This window comes from Tursiops truncatus, chromosome 2, assembly GCF_011762595.2.
Source record: "Tursiops truncatus isolate mTurTru1 chromosome 2, mTurTru1.mat.Y, whole genome shotgun sequence".
NCBI classification, from domain to species: Eukaryota; Metazoa; Chordata; class Mammalia; order Artiodactyla; family Delphinidae; genus Tursiops; species Tursiops truncatus.
In genome coordinates, this window is record NC_047035.1 from 140,157,825 (window position 1) to 140,173,622 (window position 15,798).

Genomic DNA, 15,798 nt, shown 5'->3' on the forward strand with positions numbered 1-15,798 from the left:
GTAGGCGAGAGGCGAGAAGCCGGGCCCAGGCCGGGTCAGCCCCTCAGCCGCACCGCCCTGGGCGGGTGCCCAGGTCCGAGCCGCCTTCCGCCTGCCCCCCCCCACAACCCCCGCCCGCGGCCCCAGCCAGGTCCCGCCGCCAGGCCGGCTCCCGCCCCCGCTCCGCCCCCGGAGCCGCAGCCCCGCCCGCCACCGCCGTCGCCATGTTGTGGCTCCCGCAGCCGGCGCTGGGGACGCGCGCGGCCGAGCCCGGGGCCTGCAGCCGCCGCCGCCGCCAGGTAAGCGCCCCCCGCGGGCCGGGCCGGGCGGGGCTTGTGGGCCGGGGCCGCCGCCGAGGCCGCTCCAGCCCGAGCTGGGGGCTGAGCGGAGCCAGGGCCGAGGCCGAGCCCGCGCCCGCACCGCGGCCCGGCCCTGCAGCCAGGCGGACCCTGCTCGCCGCCTGAGGCGGCAGCCACTTCCCCTGACCGCCGCCTGGCGGGCCCCGGCCGCCACCCCACCCCGCCCCCGGCGGACGGGCAGCCTGCCCCTTCCGCCACCCCGACCCGCCGCTACCCCACCGGGCGGGCACGCTGCTGTCCTCCCGGCGCGGGACGGGCGGCCGCCCTCGGCGTCGGCCCGCGGCCCCCCGCCCAGGCACGGATAACGGTGCCACTTTCCCCCGCTGGGGCGCCCTGTCAGCTGGACTGTCCCGGTCGCCCGAAGAGCTGGTGTCGTCACGGGACAGACATTTGGGGGATCGACCTTTTTTGGCGCCCCTCAGTCCTTCCCCCCACCTCCGCCCAAGTTCTGACCCTGGGGGAGGTTTTTTCGGGAGCAGACGGGTATTCCTGCTCCAGAGTTGGGGGCCCAGGGGGTGACCAGGCCTGTTGATCAGGGTGGAGATTGTCTTTCTACAGGGGCTCTTCCTGCCAACCCGGAGGGGAAAGGCTCAATGTGACCCGAGGGAGGACGGGGAGCGTCTGCTGGACAGATGGCCTCCTGGCCTTGGATCAGCGCATGTGAGGGGGAGGGGTCCGTACGACCTTAGGTATGTCTGCTTCTGAGAACCCCAGGATTATTCGAGCTGCTCAGGGATTTTTAACTTTTTTTTTCTTTTTTGAGTAGGCTAGAGGTGGCATTAAAAATCCTAGATTGGAATAAATCCATGGGCCCACCCAGGGCAGCATGTCTGGCACCCAGGACTAGCCTAGAATAGGACTGGCAGTCAGAGAATGGGACTTGGGGTAAGGTGGTATTTGGCTTAGGGTTGGCCCACTTGCCTTCAGCTCTGTGTTCTGGAGGGCCTGTACAGTGCATTTGTTGGTGTGTACAGTGTGGCTGAGGATACAGGATGTGGACAGATAGATGCCTGGCAGGTGCTTGGTAGGATTTCAGGGGTCTGTTTCCTCAAACTCACAGGTACATTATACAGTGAAAGAGAAGAGGAAGCAAGGTGCTAACACATATTTTGACCATTTTCCAATTTTCCCACTGGTCATGGCTTTGATTCATTTAGTAAAATTTTACTGAGCACTTATTATGTGCTAGGTACTGGACTAGGTGTTGGGAGTACAGTGGGAAACCAGATAGACGTGTTTTAGCTTGAGCTCATAGACCAGTGAGAAGGCCCGATAATAAATAATCTTGAAATTTCATTCAACAACAGATATTTGTCAACCAATATGTGCCAGCCATTGTTAGATGTTGTGAAGAAAGCAAGCAAAAATAACTGCCCTTGTGGAGCTTTCATTCTAAGGGGCCAGACAATAAAATATATAATAAAAATATAGTCTGTTAATAAGTGCTAATGAGAAAAAGAAGATAGGGAAGGAGGATATGAGTTACTGGGTAGGGACTGAATTTATATTTGAGTGGTCTGAAAAGGCCTCCTGAGAAGGTGTCTTTTAAATAAAACTTTGAAGGAAGTGGTAAACTAATCATTTCAGACTGTGATGAATACAAGGAAAGAAAGGTGAAGAGAGTGGTAAGAGATATGGGCCTTGATTTGGGTTGGAGGCTCAGGGAAGGCTTCCCTTGAGGAAGTGACATTTAGGCTGAGACCTGAAGGAGGGTGAAGAGTTAACCATGTGTGGAGCAGCAGAGAGCTTGGCAAGTTGGAGGAAGTGAAAGAGGCCTGTATGGCTGGAGGGGGAAAAGGAGAGGGGAGATAAGTTTATAGAGAGGTGTGTCCGATCACTGGGGGCCTTGGGGACTGAATGCCTTCCCTCCTTAGTTTGGATTGTATCCCCGGTGTAATTAGGAACCTTTGAAAGGTTTTAAGTGAGTGACATGATGATATTTACATTTTGAAAGGACTCTGGTATGGACAGAGATAAACAGGTAAGGCAAGGCTTTCTGTGTTGAGTGGCCACACTACTTGATCTGCTTCGAAAAGCCTCACGCAGTCTGGGGGAGGATCCTTTTCCTCAGAGAGACTATTTTGCCCAGCTTTTATGAAGGGAAAGGAAAATAAATGAACATTTATGGAGTGCCTGTTAGGTGGGAGAATCCATTTTAGAGACTTTTGCAAACATTATCATATTTAACTTAATCCTCCCTGCACTCTAAGAGAAAGGGGTTGTCCTGCCCCCTTTACATATACAAGCTCGGAGGAGTTAGATGACTTATCCAAAGCCATATTTGTAACATAATCTGTATTAAAACCTAGATCTTCCTGATTCCAGAGCGCACTGGCTCTGGAGCCAGACTACCGAGTTTGTGTCTTGCTTTTGCCACTTACTAACTGAATGATTTTGAGTTATTTAAACCCTCTCGTGCCTCAGTTTCCTGTTTGGAAAAGCCTCAAGCTTTTCTCAGCTTAAATGCAGAAAAATGTATCTACCTCCTAGCGTTGTTGTGCTGATCAAATTAACTTAGTACAAATGTTAGCTGCTATTATTACTTAAAATTTTAAAACGCCCATGCTGCCTCCGTGCCCTATTGTCATTTTGGATGAGATTAAGTATATAGACAATTTAATTCTTGAATATTGTGAGACTCTTTTCCTCTAAATAACTTAATGCCAATGTTCCATGTGATCAGTCCTTCAAGGTTGATCTCTTATTTCAGTCTTGACACTGTGCTAGGGCTTATGGATACAATGTGAGTTCCTTGCCTCAAGAAGCTCAGGGTATCCAGGGGAGGTTAGATAATTAAAAGAATGAGCTACAATGTATTTAACAAATTCTCTAAAGCCTTTGTAGTTAGAGAACTACAGTTGGGGGCAGTAAGAACTAAATGCCTGGGGAAGTAGGGAAGGCTTTAGGGCCAGGTGACTTCTGAACTGGGCTTTAGAGGAAGAACAGAAGTTTTGCAGGCAAGCAAGACTGGGCAAAGGGCAGTCTATGAAGAGAGAGTCATGTGTGAAAGCATGGAGCCATGAGAGACTTGGCTTGTCCAGGGATGAGGCTGGGAAGCTGATTTGGGCTTGTGAAAGGCAGGCCAAGTTTGGATTTAATTCTGTAAGTCACAGGGACATATCAGAGACTATTGGGTGCATCAAATACATATCACGTGATGGGTGTTGCTGTTAGAGAGTAGAGACAGATGTCATCCTGGGAGGTGACTTTAGTTTGGTGGGATCTCTGTGCTTCAGGATCTTGTGCTCAGTTTCATAAACCTGAAATTCAGTTTGTAGGGCACGCAGAGCTGATTGGATCCAGGGAGGCTGATTAACCAAACTTGGAAGAGACTGATGCATAAACTCAGGGTATTAACTAGCCTTGAGAAATGAAACTGCAGAATGACAGATGTTTCTCTCCTCTGGCCATGGCCCTCCCCACCCCCACTCCCTGACTTCTGGCCAGGGCTGGGACAGACTAACAAACTCTTGCTCCTCAATTCCCATTTGTTTTTCTCAGGCTCCATGAAAACTAACCCTTTTTGTTAACATAATCTTTCCTGAAGCTCTATACAGTATAGTTAACAATGATTATTTAATTGATAGAATGAATGATTCTGTACTGTTTGGGTGGGATCCTGTGTTTGTGAGACTTAAGGAAAAGGAGAAATAACTTTTTTAGAGATAAAGTACTGGAAAAGGGGATTACTGGAGAAGGTATGCAGATACCAAGTGGTGTGGGTAATTTTGTGGCCAAGGAGTGGTTGTGGACAGATGCACTGGAAATTGTTCGGAGAGTAGAGGTCTGTGAACTCTTGGAAGAGATGGGGCAGGGGTGGTTTCTTTTGGTTGCACTTGAAGGAGAGATTGGTTTAGGATTTTCATCTTCCCTACACATTGGAGACAGAAAAGAAGGTAATAATTCTTGCCCTCTATTCAGCGTGGTCATGGTGAGCTTTCCTGTTGGATTGCAATCTTCATGAGGTTTGAGCTTCGTCTTAACACTTCCTTCTGCTTCCACAAAACTGAGAAGAGTTGTGGACCCTCTAGAGTTTTGAATCTGTTTTTCTACAGCAAAAAATAAAATCCAAATAGACCAACCTAGATTATGGGTTAATTATTTTTCTTTTAAAACTCTAAAGAGCATTCATGTAGAAAATTTAGGCAATTCAGATAGGTATACAAATGAAATAAAACTGATAAATCTTATACCCTAGAGCTACTGTTTTAATATTTAGTGTTTTTATTAGATGTTTATCTCCAGCGCTGTCTTTATATACGTTTGTTTTAACTTTTTCTTTTCCTACAAAAATAGGAGTATCCTGAATAGGAGAGAGTTCCTAGTGTTGATGCCTGTGAGGTGGAGCAGTTGCATGTACCCACAGTCTGTGTATGTTTCCATTTGTGGGCATCTGGTCCATTGTTCTCCCCCTTCATGCTTTAGGAGTGTAGGATGGGATATCCATTAGCTTATTAATTTGGGGAAATGTTTTTAGGGATAAAAGTGCTACTTCAACCAACCATTCATTTTTATTTGACAGTGGGAAGTGTTTATGTATGTGTTGAAATGGCACATTGGATCCTTTTTATGACTGAAAGAAAAGTTAATGAACGCCTTTTGAGTTTGGTGTCACCACAGAGTCATTCCTCAAATCCATCAGCAGAGAATAGGTGTCCTCTGTTTGCTGTGTGACTTTGGGTAAAGTCACATTTACCCACATACTCCATTTCAGATTCTAAAGGTATTGTATCAAGAGGTAATGGTGTCCCCCTTCCTCTCATTTACATGCTCCAGGAGATAAAAAGTATGATGATGTCTATTTATGTGATTGATTGTAGAAAGACTTATGCTATGTTGAGTGAAAAAAAGGGGTATGTCTGCTGAACAGATGAACTCCTGGCCTCAAGTCAGTATGTGTGTGGGGCAGCGAGTCTTTATGACTTCATTAATGTCCATTTGTGAGCTCCAGAAATATTGGAGACCCCTGAAATTTTTTCGAGTAGTTCAGGGGTGGCATTAAGGGTCTTCTGAAAACTAAATCCACAGACTTTTCCAGAAAAGCAAGAGCAACACCCTAGGTTTAACTCAGAATAGGTTCACTTCTTCTGCAGAGCAGAGTTTATGTCAGATCTTACCTCTTGAGTGGTGGGATTAGAGTGGTTTTTACTTTTTTCTTTATATTTTTGCCTGTCACTTGAATTTTCTATAAGCTTATATGTCATCATTACAAAAACAATGGGTAAATCTGTGTTTAATTTTAGAGACAAACATTGAATGTCCTAAAGCAAAAACTCAAACTGCCCAGAAATATGTCCCTCTAGAAGAGGTATGATGTTGGAACTGGCTATCCCTCCTTGGTAGGCAAGGAGGCTTGCCTTTGGTAGATGTGCAGTAAAGACAGCTCTCCCCAGCAGGTGACTTAGGCTAGAAACTCTGATCGGGATAGTTCCTGAATTCAGGGAGCCACAGCTGCACCCATCTGGGAGGAGCTGATGAGCAGAATGAATTGGCTTCTAGCTTCATTTGTTGGGTGTTTTTTGGGGGCATGCTTCTAAAGAAGTCACTTCTTTTGGGCATGGCCCTGGGCTCTCTCCCATGGACCACAGCGCTCTTAGTCTCCTACACATTGACATGGGGGATGGTAAAGAGAGGGGTTCCTATGTATGAACGAACCTCACATACATTCCTGGAATTTCCCTCCTACTGGAGGTTCAGCCCATCCTGGGAGTGAGGCAGGGAGCTACTTCATCCTTATGTCCATCCAGTCATTGGGCATAGGAACGTTTACCCACACTGCCCTTAGCAAGCTGGAGCTGAATGTGAGCCAGTGGAGTGGGTTCTGGCTCCGCTTTTATTCCCCTGGTTTGCTGCAGTTCACAGCATTCTACTCCTGTCTGCCAACTCAGTTCTGAAGTTAAAGTTGTTCGTTAGCAAGCCAAGGGCAGAGTGAGACCTGAGAGAGAGGTCTTGAAGGTAGGTGATCTTCAAGGTGACCATTGTAACTGCAAGCCTCTCAAGGCTATTCCAGGGCCCGAAAACACCTCTGAGGCAGAGCTTTGGCATTTTTGGAGGAGAAGGGAGTCCAGGGGTGGGCAGCAAGCAGCTGTTCAGATTCTTCTGGGGCTTGGCCCAGCCGAGGCTCGGGTGTGTGTGGACAAGGGCTGCTCTCTCCCTTTGCCTTGTTAGACAGACTCTCCAGACCTGAACTGAACTGGCTGAGGTTGTAAAAACTGCTTCACTGTCTGAGACTTCATTAAGGCTATAAATCTTCAGGCCCTTAAAAATATTAGGTGTGTGATTAATACTACTGTTGTTCTTAGTTAGAATGCTTATGTGTATTTAAAATCCTTTGGAAAAAAAAGTCCTTTGGAGCCTTTTTACAACTGGGCCATCAATGATCAATTATCTACAGTTGTTTATGAAAGGCCCACCCTGGGCCCAACACAGAGCTGGATGCTCTGTGGAGCATAAAAGAATCATGTGAGATGAACTTTGCCCTCAAGGAGTTCCCCCACTGAAAGCAATTGGAGAACAATTTGCTTCCAGACCAGAAGTGTCTTAAGGGGGCTTTTCTTTCTGATGGTGGTAGTTACTTTCACACAAGTCACCCCTCTGAGATGGCTGGGGTTACCTCTGGGGAACATTCTCTGGTACCCAAAATGGATTGAATGGCCATTTGGGAGGAGAGAGGTGGTGGCAATGACGTAATCTCATCTTTCATTACTTCACTTGTCTCCCTTTGACATTGCTTTTCTAAGCACCTGTACCCTTTAGGAGAAGGTAGCCACCTACCCACAAACTAGGCACCCCAGTGCCTATCGTTCCAACATTATAGCTGCATTCCTCTGAGTCTTAAGACGTTTGCATTTCCACTTAGTGTCCCCATTTAAAATATTTACACCTGGAACTTCCTTGGTGGCGCAGTGGTTAAGAATCCGCCTGCCAATGCAGGGGACACGGGTTCGAGCCCTGGCCCGGGAAGATCCCACATCCTGTGGAGCAACTAAGCCTGTGCACCACAACTACTGAGCCTGCGCTCTAGAGCCCACGAGCCACAAATACTGATCCCGAGTGCCACAACTACTGAAGGCCGTGTGCCTAGAGCCTGTGCTCTGCAACAAGAGAAGCCACCGCAATGAGAAGCCTGCGCAGCGCAACGAAGAGCAGGCCCCTGCTTGCCTCAACTAGAGAAAGCGCGCGCGCAGCAACGAAGACCCAGTGCAGCAATCAATCAATCAATTAATCAATAAAATTTATTTTCAAAAACTGTATAAAGAATTTAAAAAACTGTATAAAGAATAAAAAAAATATTTACACCCCTTGAGAGGTCAGTCTTTTAGCAGTTCATCACTAAACTGTAACTTTAATTACCAGGAATTAATTAAGTTAATGGAGAGAAAGAGTGGGACCCAGGCAGGCACTTGGGGCAAGAGTGTCCGAAGGGACATGTTCCTGCATGACAGGAGAGAAGTGAGGGGAGCAGAAGAAACTTTCATGAAAATTAGTTGCTGTAGGCCGGTACTGCTAACACTGGGGCCACCCCAGTGGTCCTGATGGCCAGGGTCTAGGGTACAGCATGGCCTAGCACGGGTACAGGGGGCTTTGAGTGGAGGTGGAATTTGGGCTCAGTCTTAAAGGATTAGGAAGATTGTTTTTCCTTCATTTAAAAAATATGGTATGGCTACAAGGGGGTAAGGGAGTGGGGGAGGAGGGATAAACTGGGAGACTGAGATTGACATATACACACTATTATATATAAAATAGATAACTAATAAGAACCTACTGTATAGCACAGAGAACTCTACTCAGTACTCTGTAATGGCCTATATGGGAAAAGAATGTAAAAAAGAATGGATATACGTATATGTATAACTCATTCACTTTGCTGTACACCTGAAACTAATGCAACATTGTAAATCAACTATATTCCAATAAAAATTAAAAAAAAATTGGGGCATTCCCTGGCAGTCCAGTGGTTAGGACTCGAAGCTTCCACTGCCGGGGCCCAGGTTCGATCCCTGGTCGGGGACCTAAGATCCCATAAGCTGTGTGCTGCAGCGTTAAAAAAAAAAAAAAGAAAAATATATCTTCAGTTTAGAAAATTTTGGAACATTCAAGAAGAAAATAAGTCCCTCATAATTTTACTACCTGATGATAGACGGCAGAGAGGAGTAATCCTTTTACAGTGAAAGTCAGAGCATGTCGCTCCTTTACCCCAGGTCCTCCTATAGCCTTCAATCTAAGAGTGAAAGTCAGTCCTCACAGTGGCCCTCCATTATTTGCTTCCCACCCCCATCTCCTGTGACTGCCTCTGCTCTGGTTTGGGTTCCTTGAATGCATCAAGCATTTCCCTGCTTCAGGGCTTCTCTACTTGCTCTTCCCTCTGCCTAAAACCTCTTCTCCCCTGTATTCACGTGGCTTGCACTCTCACTTGCTTCAGAATTGAGAATGTAGTCGTTCCATTTTATGATTTCCTACTGAACTCCTATTGAGAAAGGCTATATGACTACCTGACATATCATGAATTTGCTTGTTTGTGTCCATTTGTCTCCTAGTGGAATGTCAGCCCTGCATGGGGAGGGACTTAGTCTGTTTGTTCACTGTGGTATCCATAGTGACTAGGATAAGGCCTGGCACCTAGGAGGTGCTCAACTAATATTATCAGTTGAATGAATGAGCATGCATGTATGTGTGTAGTGTGTGTTTGTGTTGTGGAAGTCGAGTAGGGAAGGACAGTGTGGCTAGAAGCTGTTGTGGGGGGATGGGTATGGATGGTGTGGAGAGTGAGGATGCTTTGGGCAGGAATGGAGGTTGGAGATGTGGTCCAGTCTGTTCCAGGCTCTAGGGTCTCATCTCTTACTGGTGCTGTTGAAGGTGAAGGCAGTGATTTGGTGCTTTGAGGTGGGTGAAGAAGCAGCTCCTGAAATTTAAAGTCTAGGCCTAGAGGACAGGTTCTCAAAAGTCTGGCCCGAGGGTTGGAGCTGATGTGATCGACTACAGGAAATTATTGTAAGTTTTTGAGCAGAGTGAATGACCCGTGAAAATGGTGATGGGGAAGATTGGTCTTAGACATGTAGGATGACTGTGGGAAGAGACCAGAGGTGGCGAGGAAAGCGGTAACAAGGACAAGGATGGAGACATGGAGCAGAACAGATGACATCTGTGAGACTTAGTAATGGCAGAATTCTCCCCAGCTGCTGTGTGGCCTTGATAAAAGCTTCTAGTGCTCCCGACTTGGTAGAGCTTAAAGTACTGTCCATGGTTTCAAATGAGTTTTGGAAGCAGGTGGGGAAAGCAGGCACAAGGGAAAGAGGACGGGTCCTCTCCAGGTTCATTAGGTTGATGGATCTGGTGGGAAGCGGGCCGTCATATCCTGCACTGGGCCTGCATCTCACCGACTGTAACCCTGGATGGGAGCCTGTCCTTTCTGGTCTGCTGGAGACTTTCCTGTCTGAGAGTAGCTGTAAGTGCTCTCAGGTTTTCTTCTGAACCTACACATATACCAGGACAGTATGTGAAATCTATTTGTTCGATTACCTTCTTTCAACTCCATTTTCTGTCTCCATAGTTTTATCTGTTCCTCGGAACAAATTGTCTTTGACTGACAAACCCATTTGGATTGGATTAATTGACGGGAAGTACTTATTTCTAAATGGTTTCTGTTTCATTAGGCCTCTAGCCTGTTTTTAAAAAGGCTTCTGCCAAGATGAGATCAGTGGAGAAGTGATTTCGGTATAATCAGCTTCTTTGATCTTTTGGTACAAGTTATGTTTTGAGATTGGTGTTCCTGATGTATTAATTCCTAGAATAAATATTTCAGTGCCTGCTCTGTGCCAGGCACTATAGGCACTGGGACTATAACCGGGAACAAAATAAACAATCTTACTTTCATGGAGCTTGTAATCCAGTGTGTGAGGTCTTATAGATAATAAACAAGTAAAACATAAAGTATGAGAGATGGTGAAAAGTATTACAGAGAAAAACAGCAAAGCTGGGATGGAAGATAGAGAGGTTTGGTGGGGAGGCAGATTTTCTGCTTTAAGTAAGGAAGCCTCACTGATAATGGACGTTTGAACAGAGTTCTGAAGGAGTAAGAGAGGGAGCCATGCATTTATCTGAGGGAAGAGCAGTCAGGGTGGAGAGAAAAACTGGAGTGAGGAGGAGGAAGGTATAGGAGAGGAGGCCAAGGTGGTCCCACTGGGCTTGTAAATCCTAGTGGGGGCCTGAACCGAAGCTCTGAGTGAGATGGGAAGCCCCAGGTGGCTGTGTAGAACCACGATGGACTCCAGCTCTGTTTTTGAAAGGTTTGCCACAGCTGCTGGTGATTGAAGCAGTGGGGCTTCTGCAGGGGCTCTTAGCTTAGAGTGGGCACCAGAGTCTGAATCATCTGGGAACCTTTCCCAGGCCAGCTACTGGGGCCATCCAGGACTCCAGGGTCAGCCGGAGCACAGGTGTGACTTCTGAGACTCACTCAGTGCCACTGCTGTAATTCTCTAACCACTGGGTGACTGTCACAGCTTCAGATTCCTGAGACCCACTTTCTTTCTTCTTTTTTTAAAAATTTATTTATTTTTGCTGCGTTGGGTCTTCATTGCTGCGCATGAGCTTTCTCTAGTTGCGGCGAGCAGGGGCTACTCTTCGTTGCGGCACGTGTGCTTCTCATTGCCATGGCTTCTCGTTGCAGAGCACGGGCTCTAGGCACGCGGGCTTCAGTAGTTGTGGCACGAGGGCTCAGTAGTTGTGGCTTGCGGGCTTAGTTGCTCTGCGGCATGCGGGCTTTTCCAGGACCCAGGGCTCAAATCCGTGTCCCCTGCATTGGCAGGCGGATTCTTAACCACTGCGCCACCAGGGAAGTCCCGAGACCCACTTTATTTCTATTGAGTCAGTCTGCAGGTGGACTTAGAAGTCTGCATCATTAACAAGATTTGGGGGTGATTTTTGAGGCCAGTGGTCCCTGGACTATACTTTGGTCTAAAGACTGTGGTTCCCAGCCCCAGACAACATCAGTCCTCTAGGTTGTTTTCTAAAAAATGCTCAGCCCCACCCCTGAAGATTCTGATTTAATTGGCCTGAGGTGGAGTTAGGTATTAGCACTGCTCCCCATGTGTTTCTAATGTGCTTCCAGGGCTAGAATCACTAGTCTGCGGGTTAATAAGCCTTATACTGGGTGTTTGATGGAGAGATTTGAATGGGTAACTGTGAGTAGGAGACTTCAGGCCCTCTGGGAAGCTAAGGCAGGGCCAGTCATGTTGCCAGGAATAACAGGAATCTTTCACAGTAATAAAAACTCTCCAGTTTATGTACTTTATCTCATTTGATTACCTCACCTCTCTGGGCCTTCATTTCCTTGCTTGTAGAGTTAGCAGCTTAAATTTAATGGTTTCCTAGAATCTCTTGGGCTCTTAATCTTTCTGGTGTTGGAAGAACCTCTAATCCAGAACAGTGTTCTAGTACGTTGTTTCCTAATCTCAGTCTTACAACACCCTAAGGTGTGTCATAATTGTGGCAAGGGCTGTAGTGAATGTCTCAATACCAGTTGAAGGAAAATGTGTGCCATATGCAGTAGCACCTTGGGAAGATGAGGATGTTGGGAAACTGAAATGTGAAGTCAGACCTCCTGGTTCAGAATTCCTGAGTGGAAGGGCAGTCTGGTTGTTGGAGGCAAGCAGGAGCCTCAGTATTAGTCTTGGTTCTGGCGAGTTCCCTGTGAAGTGGCAATAGTGTTATATAAACTGTAAAGTTCCTATAAATCCACATGTGTGTATGTGGCCTGAGAGAAGCAGCCAGCCTGGGCCAATGGAGCCTGATTCTCAGGTTTGCCAGCCCCTCTCTGCAGCCAAACTGTGTTATTGGGCACCAGAGATGGTCTGAATAACCCTAAAGAATCCGGTGTCTGCAGGAACTGAGGTTACCCTGGAATAAATAATCAGGCACACTCATTGGAGCACCTCAGAACTAACTTATTTTGGACATCAGATCTAAGACACTCCCTACCCCATCCCCTGGTTTCTGACTTTATCCTCATCTGGACAGCACAGGGTCTGCTTGTTAGTTTATGTTTTGAAATGTGAAGATCCAAATAAGAAAAGGAAAAAAGTTTTCTGTATTTCCCTTCTATAGAATTGGAATAATGAGTTTCCTTCCATTCCCTTGTAAGTTTTTCCATTAATATTGTCTATATCTCTATTTAGAATCCAAATAAATGCTGGTCTGTCAAAGTTAAGACAAATGAAGTCAAGCGAGGGAACGCAGGAAGTGAGAGTGAGCGGAATTAGAAAAGAGACTCTTTATTCTGTCATTTGTGGGTACATGCACCTGATGGACTGTTAACTAGTTTCTCCACACGGGCCTCTAAAATTGGAATCTTGGGAGGTTATGGCCAAGCATTAGTAGTTTCCAAAGTTCCCAAGGTGATTCTGATGTCCAGTTACAATTGAGGACCACTTAGATTAAAAAAAAAAAAAAAAGGGTCTGCCAGCTTTCCCCATGTCTTCTCTTATTCTCATCCCCTGCTTGGTGCTTGTCCCTTCCCTGCCTCTCCCCCACCTGTGACTTTCCCCCAGCCTACCTGCCCCTTGGTCCCCTTGTTCACTCCTTGATCCTCTGCTTCTTCAGCCCTCCTGAGCACTGGAGGATGAGCTGTGAGGAGGGGTAACCGACCTTCACTTGCCCTGTCTCTGTCCCCTGTGCATGCATCCAGTCAGCCTGACGTTTAGGGATTCAGTGGTCTGCAGGGGCACTCTGAAAAATTATGAGGTAAAGCTTGCTGGCCACTGAGGTTGGTGGCAGAATACTTAACAAACATGTGTATTTGCTATGTTTAAGGCAGTGTTGTAAGAGCTTTACAAATACTAACTCATTTAACCCCTATAACCCCCATTTTACTTATGGGGAAACTGAGACACAGAGGTGGAGGAACCTGGCCAAGGTCACATGGCTAGTAAGTAGTAGAACTGGGATTTGAACCCACGTAAAGTCTGGGCTCTGAACCAGCACACTATGCTAGGCGAAAGGGAGAAGATCTGGGACTGGGGATAGTACTATCTTTGACTACATTTGAGGCCCGCTTTGAATTAGGTTTGGAGATTCTTCTCAGGGTCTGACCTACACTTTATTATTATTAACTTACTTTAATTACATTTGCCTTCAGACCTATTAAAAAACATTTTATTTTTCTTCTTTCCTTAGGTGGTGTTTGGAAACTAGACCATGTGCCTATAGGTAGAAGTTATTCCTTTCTCCACAGCTGTACACTCCCAGCAATATTCACCACACCCTTGTTTTGAGAACCTCACTGAGGTATGATGTCTAGGCTGACCTGAGCTGGCCTTGAAGAGCTGAGAGTTTGGACACAAGTGGTTTTTTTTTTTTCAATGTTCCTTGGTAGTTATCATTATTTTTAAAAATTGTGGTAAAACATACATAAGAAAATTGACCATTTTAACCATATTTTAAGGGTATCCAAGGATTTTTTATTAGTGTTTTTGTTATTATTTTTATTGAAGTATAGTTGATTTACACCATTTTAACTATTTTCAAATGTACTGTTCAGTGGCATTAAGGACATTCACATAACCATCACCACCGTCCATCTCTAGAACCTTTTCATCATCCCAAACTGAAACTCTTCACCCATTATATAACAACCCCTTTTCCTTTCTCCCCTTTATCCCCTGGTAACCACTGTTCTACTTTTTGTCTCTATGAAATTGACTGCTCTAGGTACCTCATTATCAGTGGAATCAGACGATATTTGTCCTTTTGTATATGGCTTATTTCATTTAGCATAATGCCTTTAAGGTTCATCTATGTTTTAGCATGTATCAGAACTTCATTCCTTTTTAAAGGCTGAATAATATTCCCTTTTATATTTATGTCACATTTTGTTTATCCATTCATCCATTGATGAATACTTGGGTTGTTTTCACCTTTTGGATATTGTGAATAATGTTGCTATGAACATAGATGTACAAATACCTCTTTGAGACCCCTTTCAATTCTTTTGGGTATATACCTAGAAGTGGAAGTGTTATATCCACTATGTGTAATTTTTCTTAGGAACTGCCATGCTGTTTTCCATAGTGGCTACAGTACATTCCCACCAGCGATTCACAAGGATTCCAGTTTCTCCACCACATTCTCACCAACACTTGCTATTTTCTGTTTTGTTTGATAATAGCCATCCTAATGGGTGTGATCTTGGTGGTTAGCTAGTTGCACCCATAGAGTCCACTATCCAAGAGTCTGGTTCCTAGTGTGCTGAAATGTGCATATGTAGAGAAAAATAACATGATAAACTCCCATGTACTCCTCATGCAGATCCAACAGTTATCATTTCATGGCCAATCTTGTCTCATTTATACATGCCCTCCCTGCTCTCTTCCTCCTGCCCTGTGTTATTTTGAGGCAGATCCCAGATATCACATCATTTTATCTGTGAACATTTCACAGATATCTTAAAAAGATACTCCATTTTTTCTGATGGTGGAAGGGCACATAGGGATGTCCTTTGAACACGTTATTTTCTGTCATTCCCTTGGATCACCAGGGACATATGCAGTGGGCACACATTGCAGATACCTGGATGTTGGGTCCGTTGCCATGCTGGGTTGTTGGTGAAAAGCTGCCGTGGCTGGCGCCCTGCTTTCCTGCAGGAGGCTGGCTGCACTTGGGTCTGAGCAGTCATGGTGAAAGAGCGCACCCAGATCTCTTTTGAGAGGGGAAGGAGAGAAGAGAGAGGAAGAAGGGGATAAAGAAGAACATCTGTGAGGGAGACAAGAGGGGGGAAGAGAGAAAGGGACGGAGGAATGGAGAGGGGCATGGAGGAAGGAGTAGGGGGAGAGAGAGGAACAGGAAGGAGAAGAGTGTGTGAGTGTGTGTGTGTGTGTGTGTGTGTGTGTGTGTGTGTGTGTGTGTGTGTGGAGGTGTGAGAAAAAGAAAAGGGGAGTGAGAGTAGAGTACCTGGGAGAGGCATCCTTTACCAGGCCCTTGACTCAGCAGCTCCTAAACTCCTTAGTGACCTAAGGGAACTGAAGAGACACCCCGATACTAATAGTACATTTGGCCCCCACCCCAACCTTTTAATTTCGGGATATTTGGGACTGTGGTTTGCCTGTGGTAGATGAGATTGGTGGCACACCCAGAGCCACCAAACACAGGGGTACCAGAGCTGGGGAAGGAGTGATCTGCGGAATGGCCACTTTTTCTTTTCTGGGGCCCTTTTATTTGGGGAGTGGAGGCTTGGTTCCCAGCAGGTCTGAGGCTACTGGCTTCCTACCTAAATTTGGGGATCCCTACTACCAAGAGATGATGCTTTTACAAAGTTCAGTGGGGGGAAACTCCTCAAGGATGGTGTGTGAACAAGAGGAGTCCTGTCTCTCTTTTTTCTGTCTCTGGGTCTTTTTCCCTTTTAACAAAGTGCAGTGTCCCTTAGTGCTGAGCTCTGTTTCAAGTAATGAAAGGAAAAGGGGGTACTGGT

The 15,798-nt window shown here is 46.1% G+C and overlaps 1 protein-coding gene across 9 annotated transcripts in view; it reads left to right on the forward strand.

Moving 5' to 3' along the window:
- The first annotated feature begins 146 nt into the window (after positions 1-146).
- ZNF592 (zinc finger protein 592) overlaps positions 147-15,798 on the forward strand; it is a 57,152-nt gene continuing 41,500 nt past the window's right edge. For 3 of the 9 annotated variants that reach the window (XM_073801432.1, XM_019945732.3, XM_019945731.3), the window contains exon 1: positions 12,756-13,619. Coding sequence is in view for 1 of the 9 variants with exons in the window: in XM_019945728.3 (XP_019801287.1) it covers positions 204-278 (75 nt within the window). In the remaining 8 variants the exon portion in view is untranslated. Of the gene's footprint in view, positions 279-896; positions 1,028-12,755; positions 13,620-15,798 lie in introns of those variants that run through there. The other 6 variants (XM_019945730.3, XR_002178478.3, XM_019945733.3 and 3 more) reach the window with 6 other exon arrangements.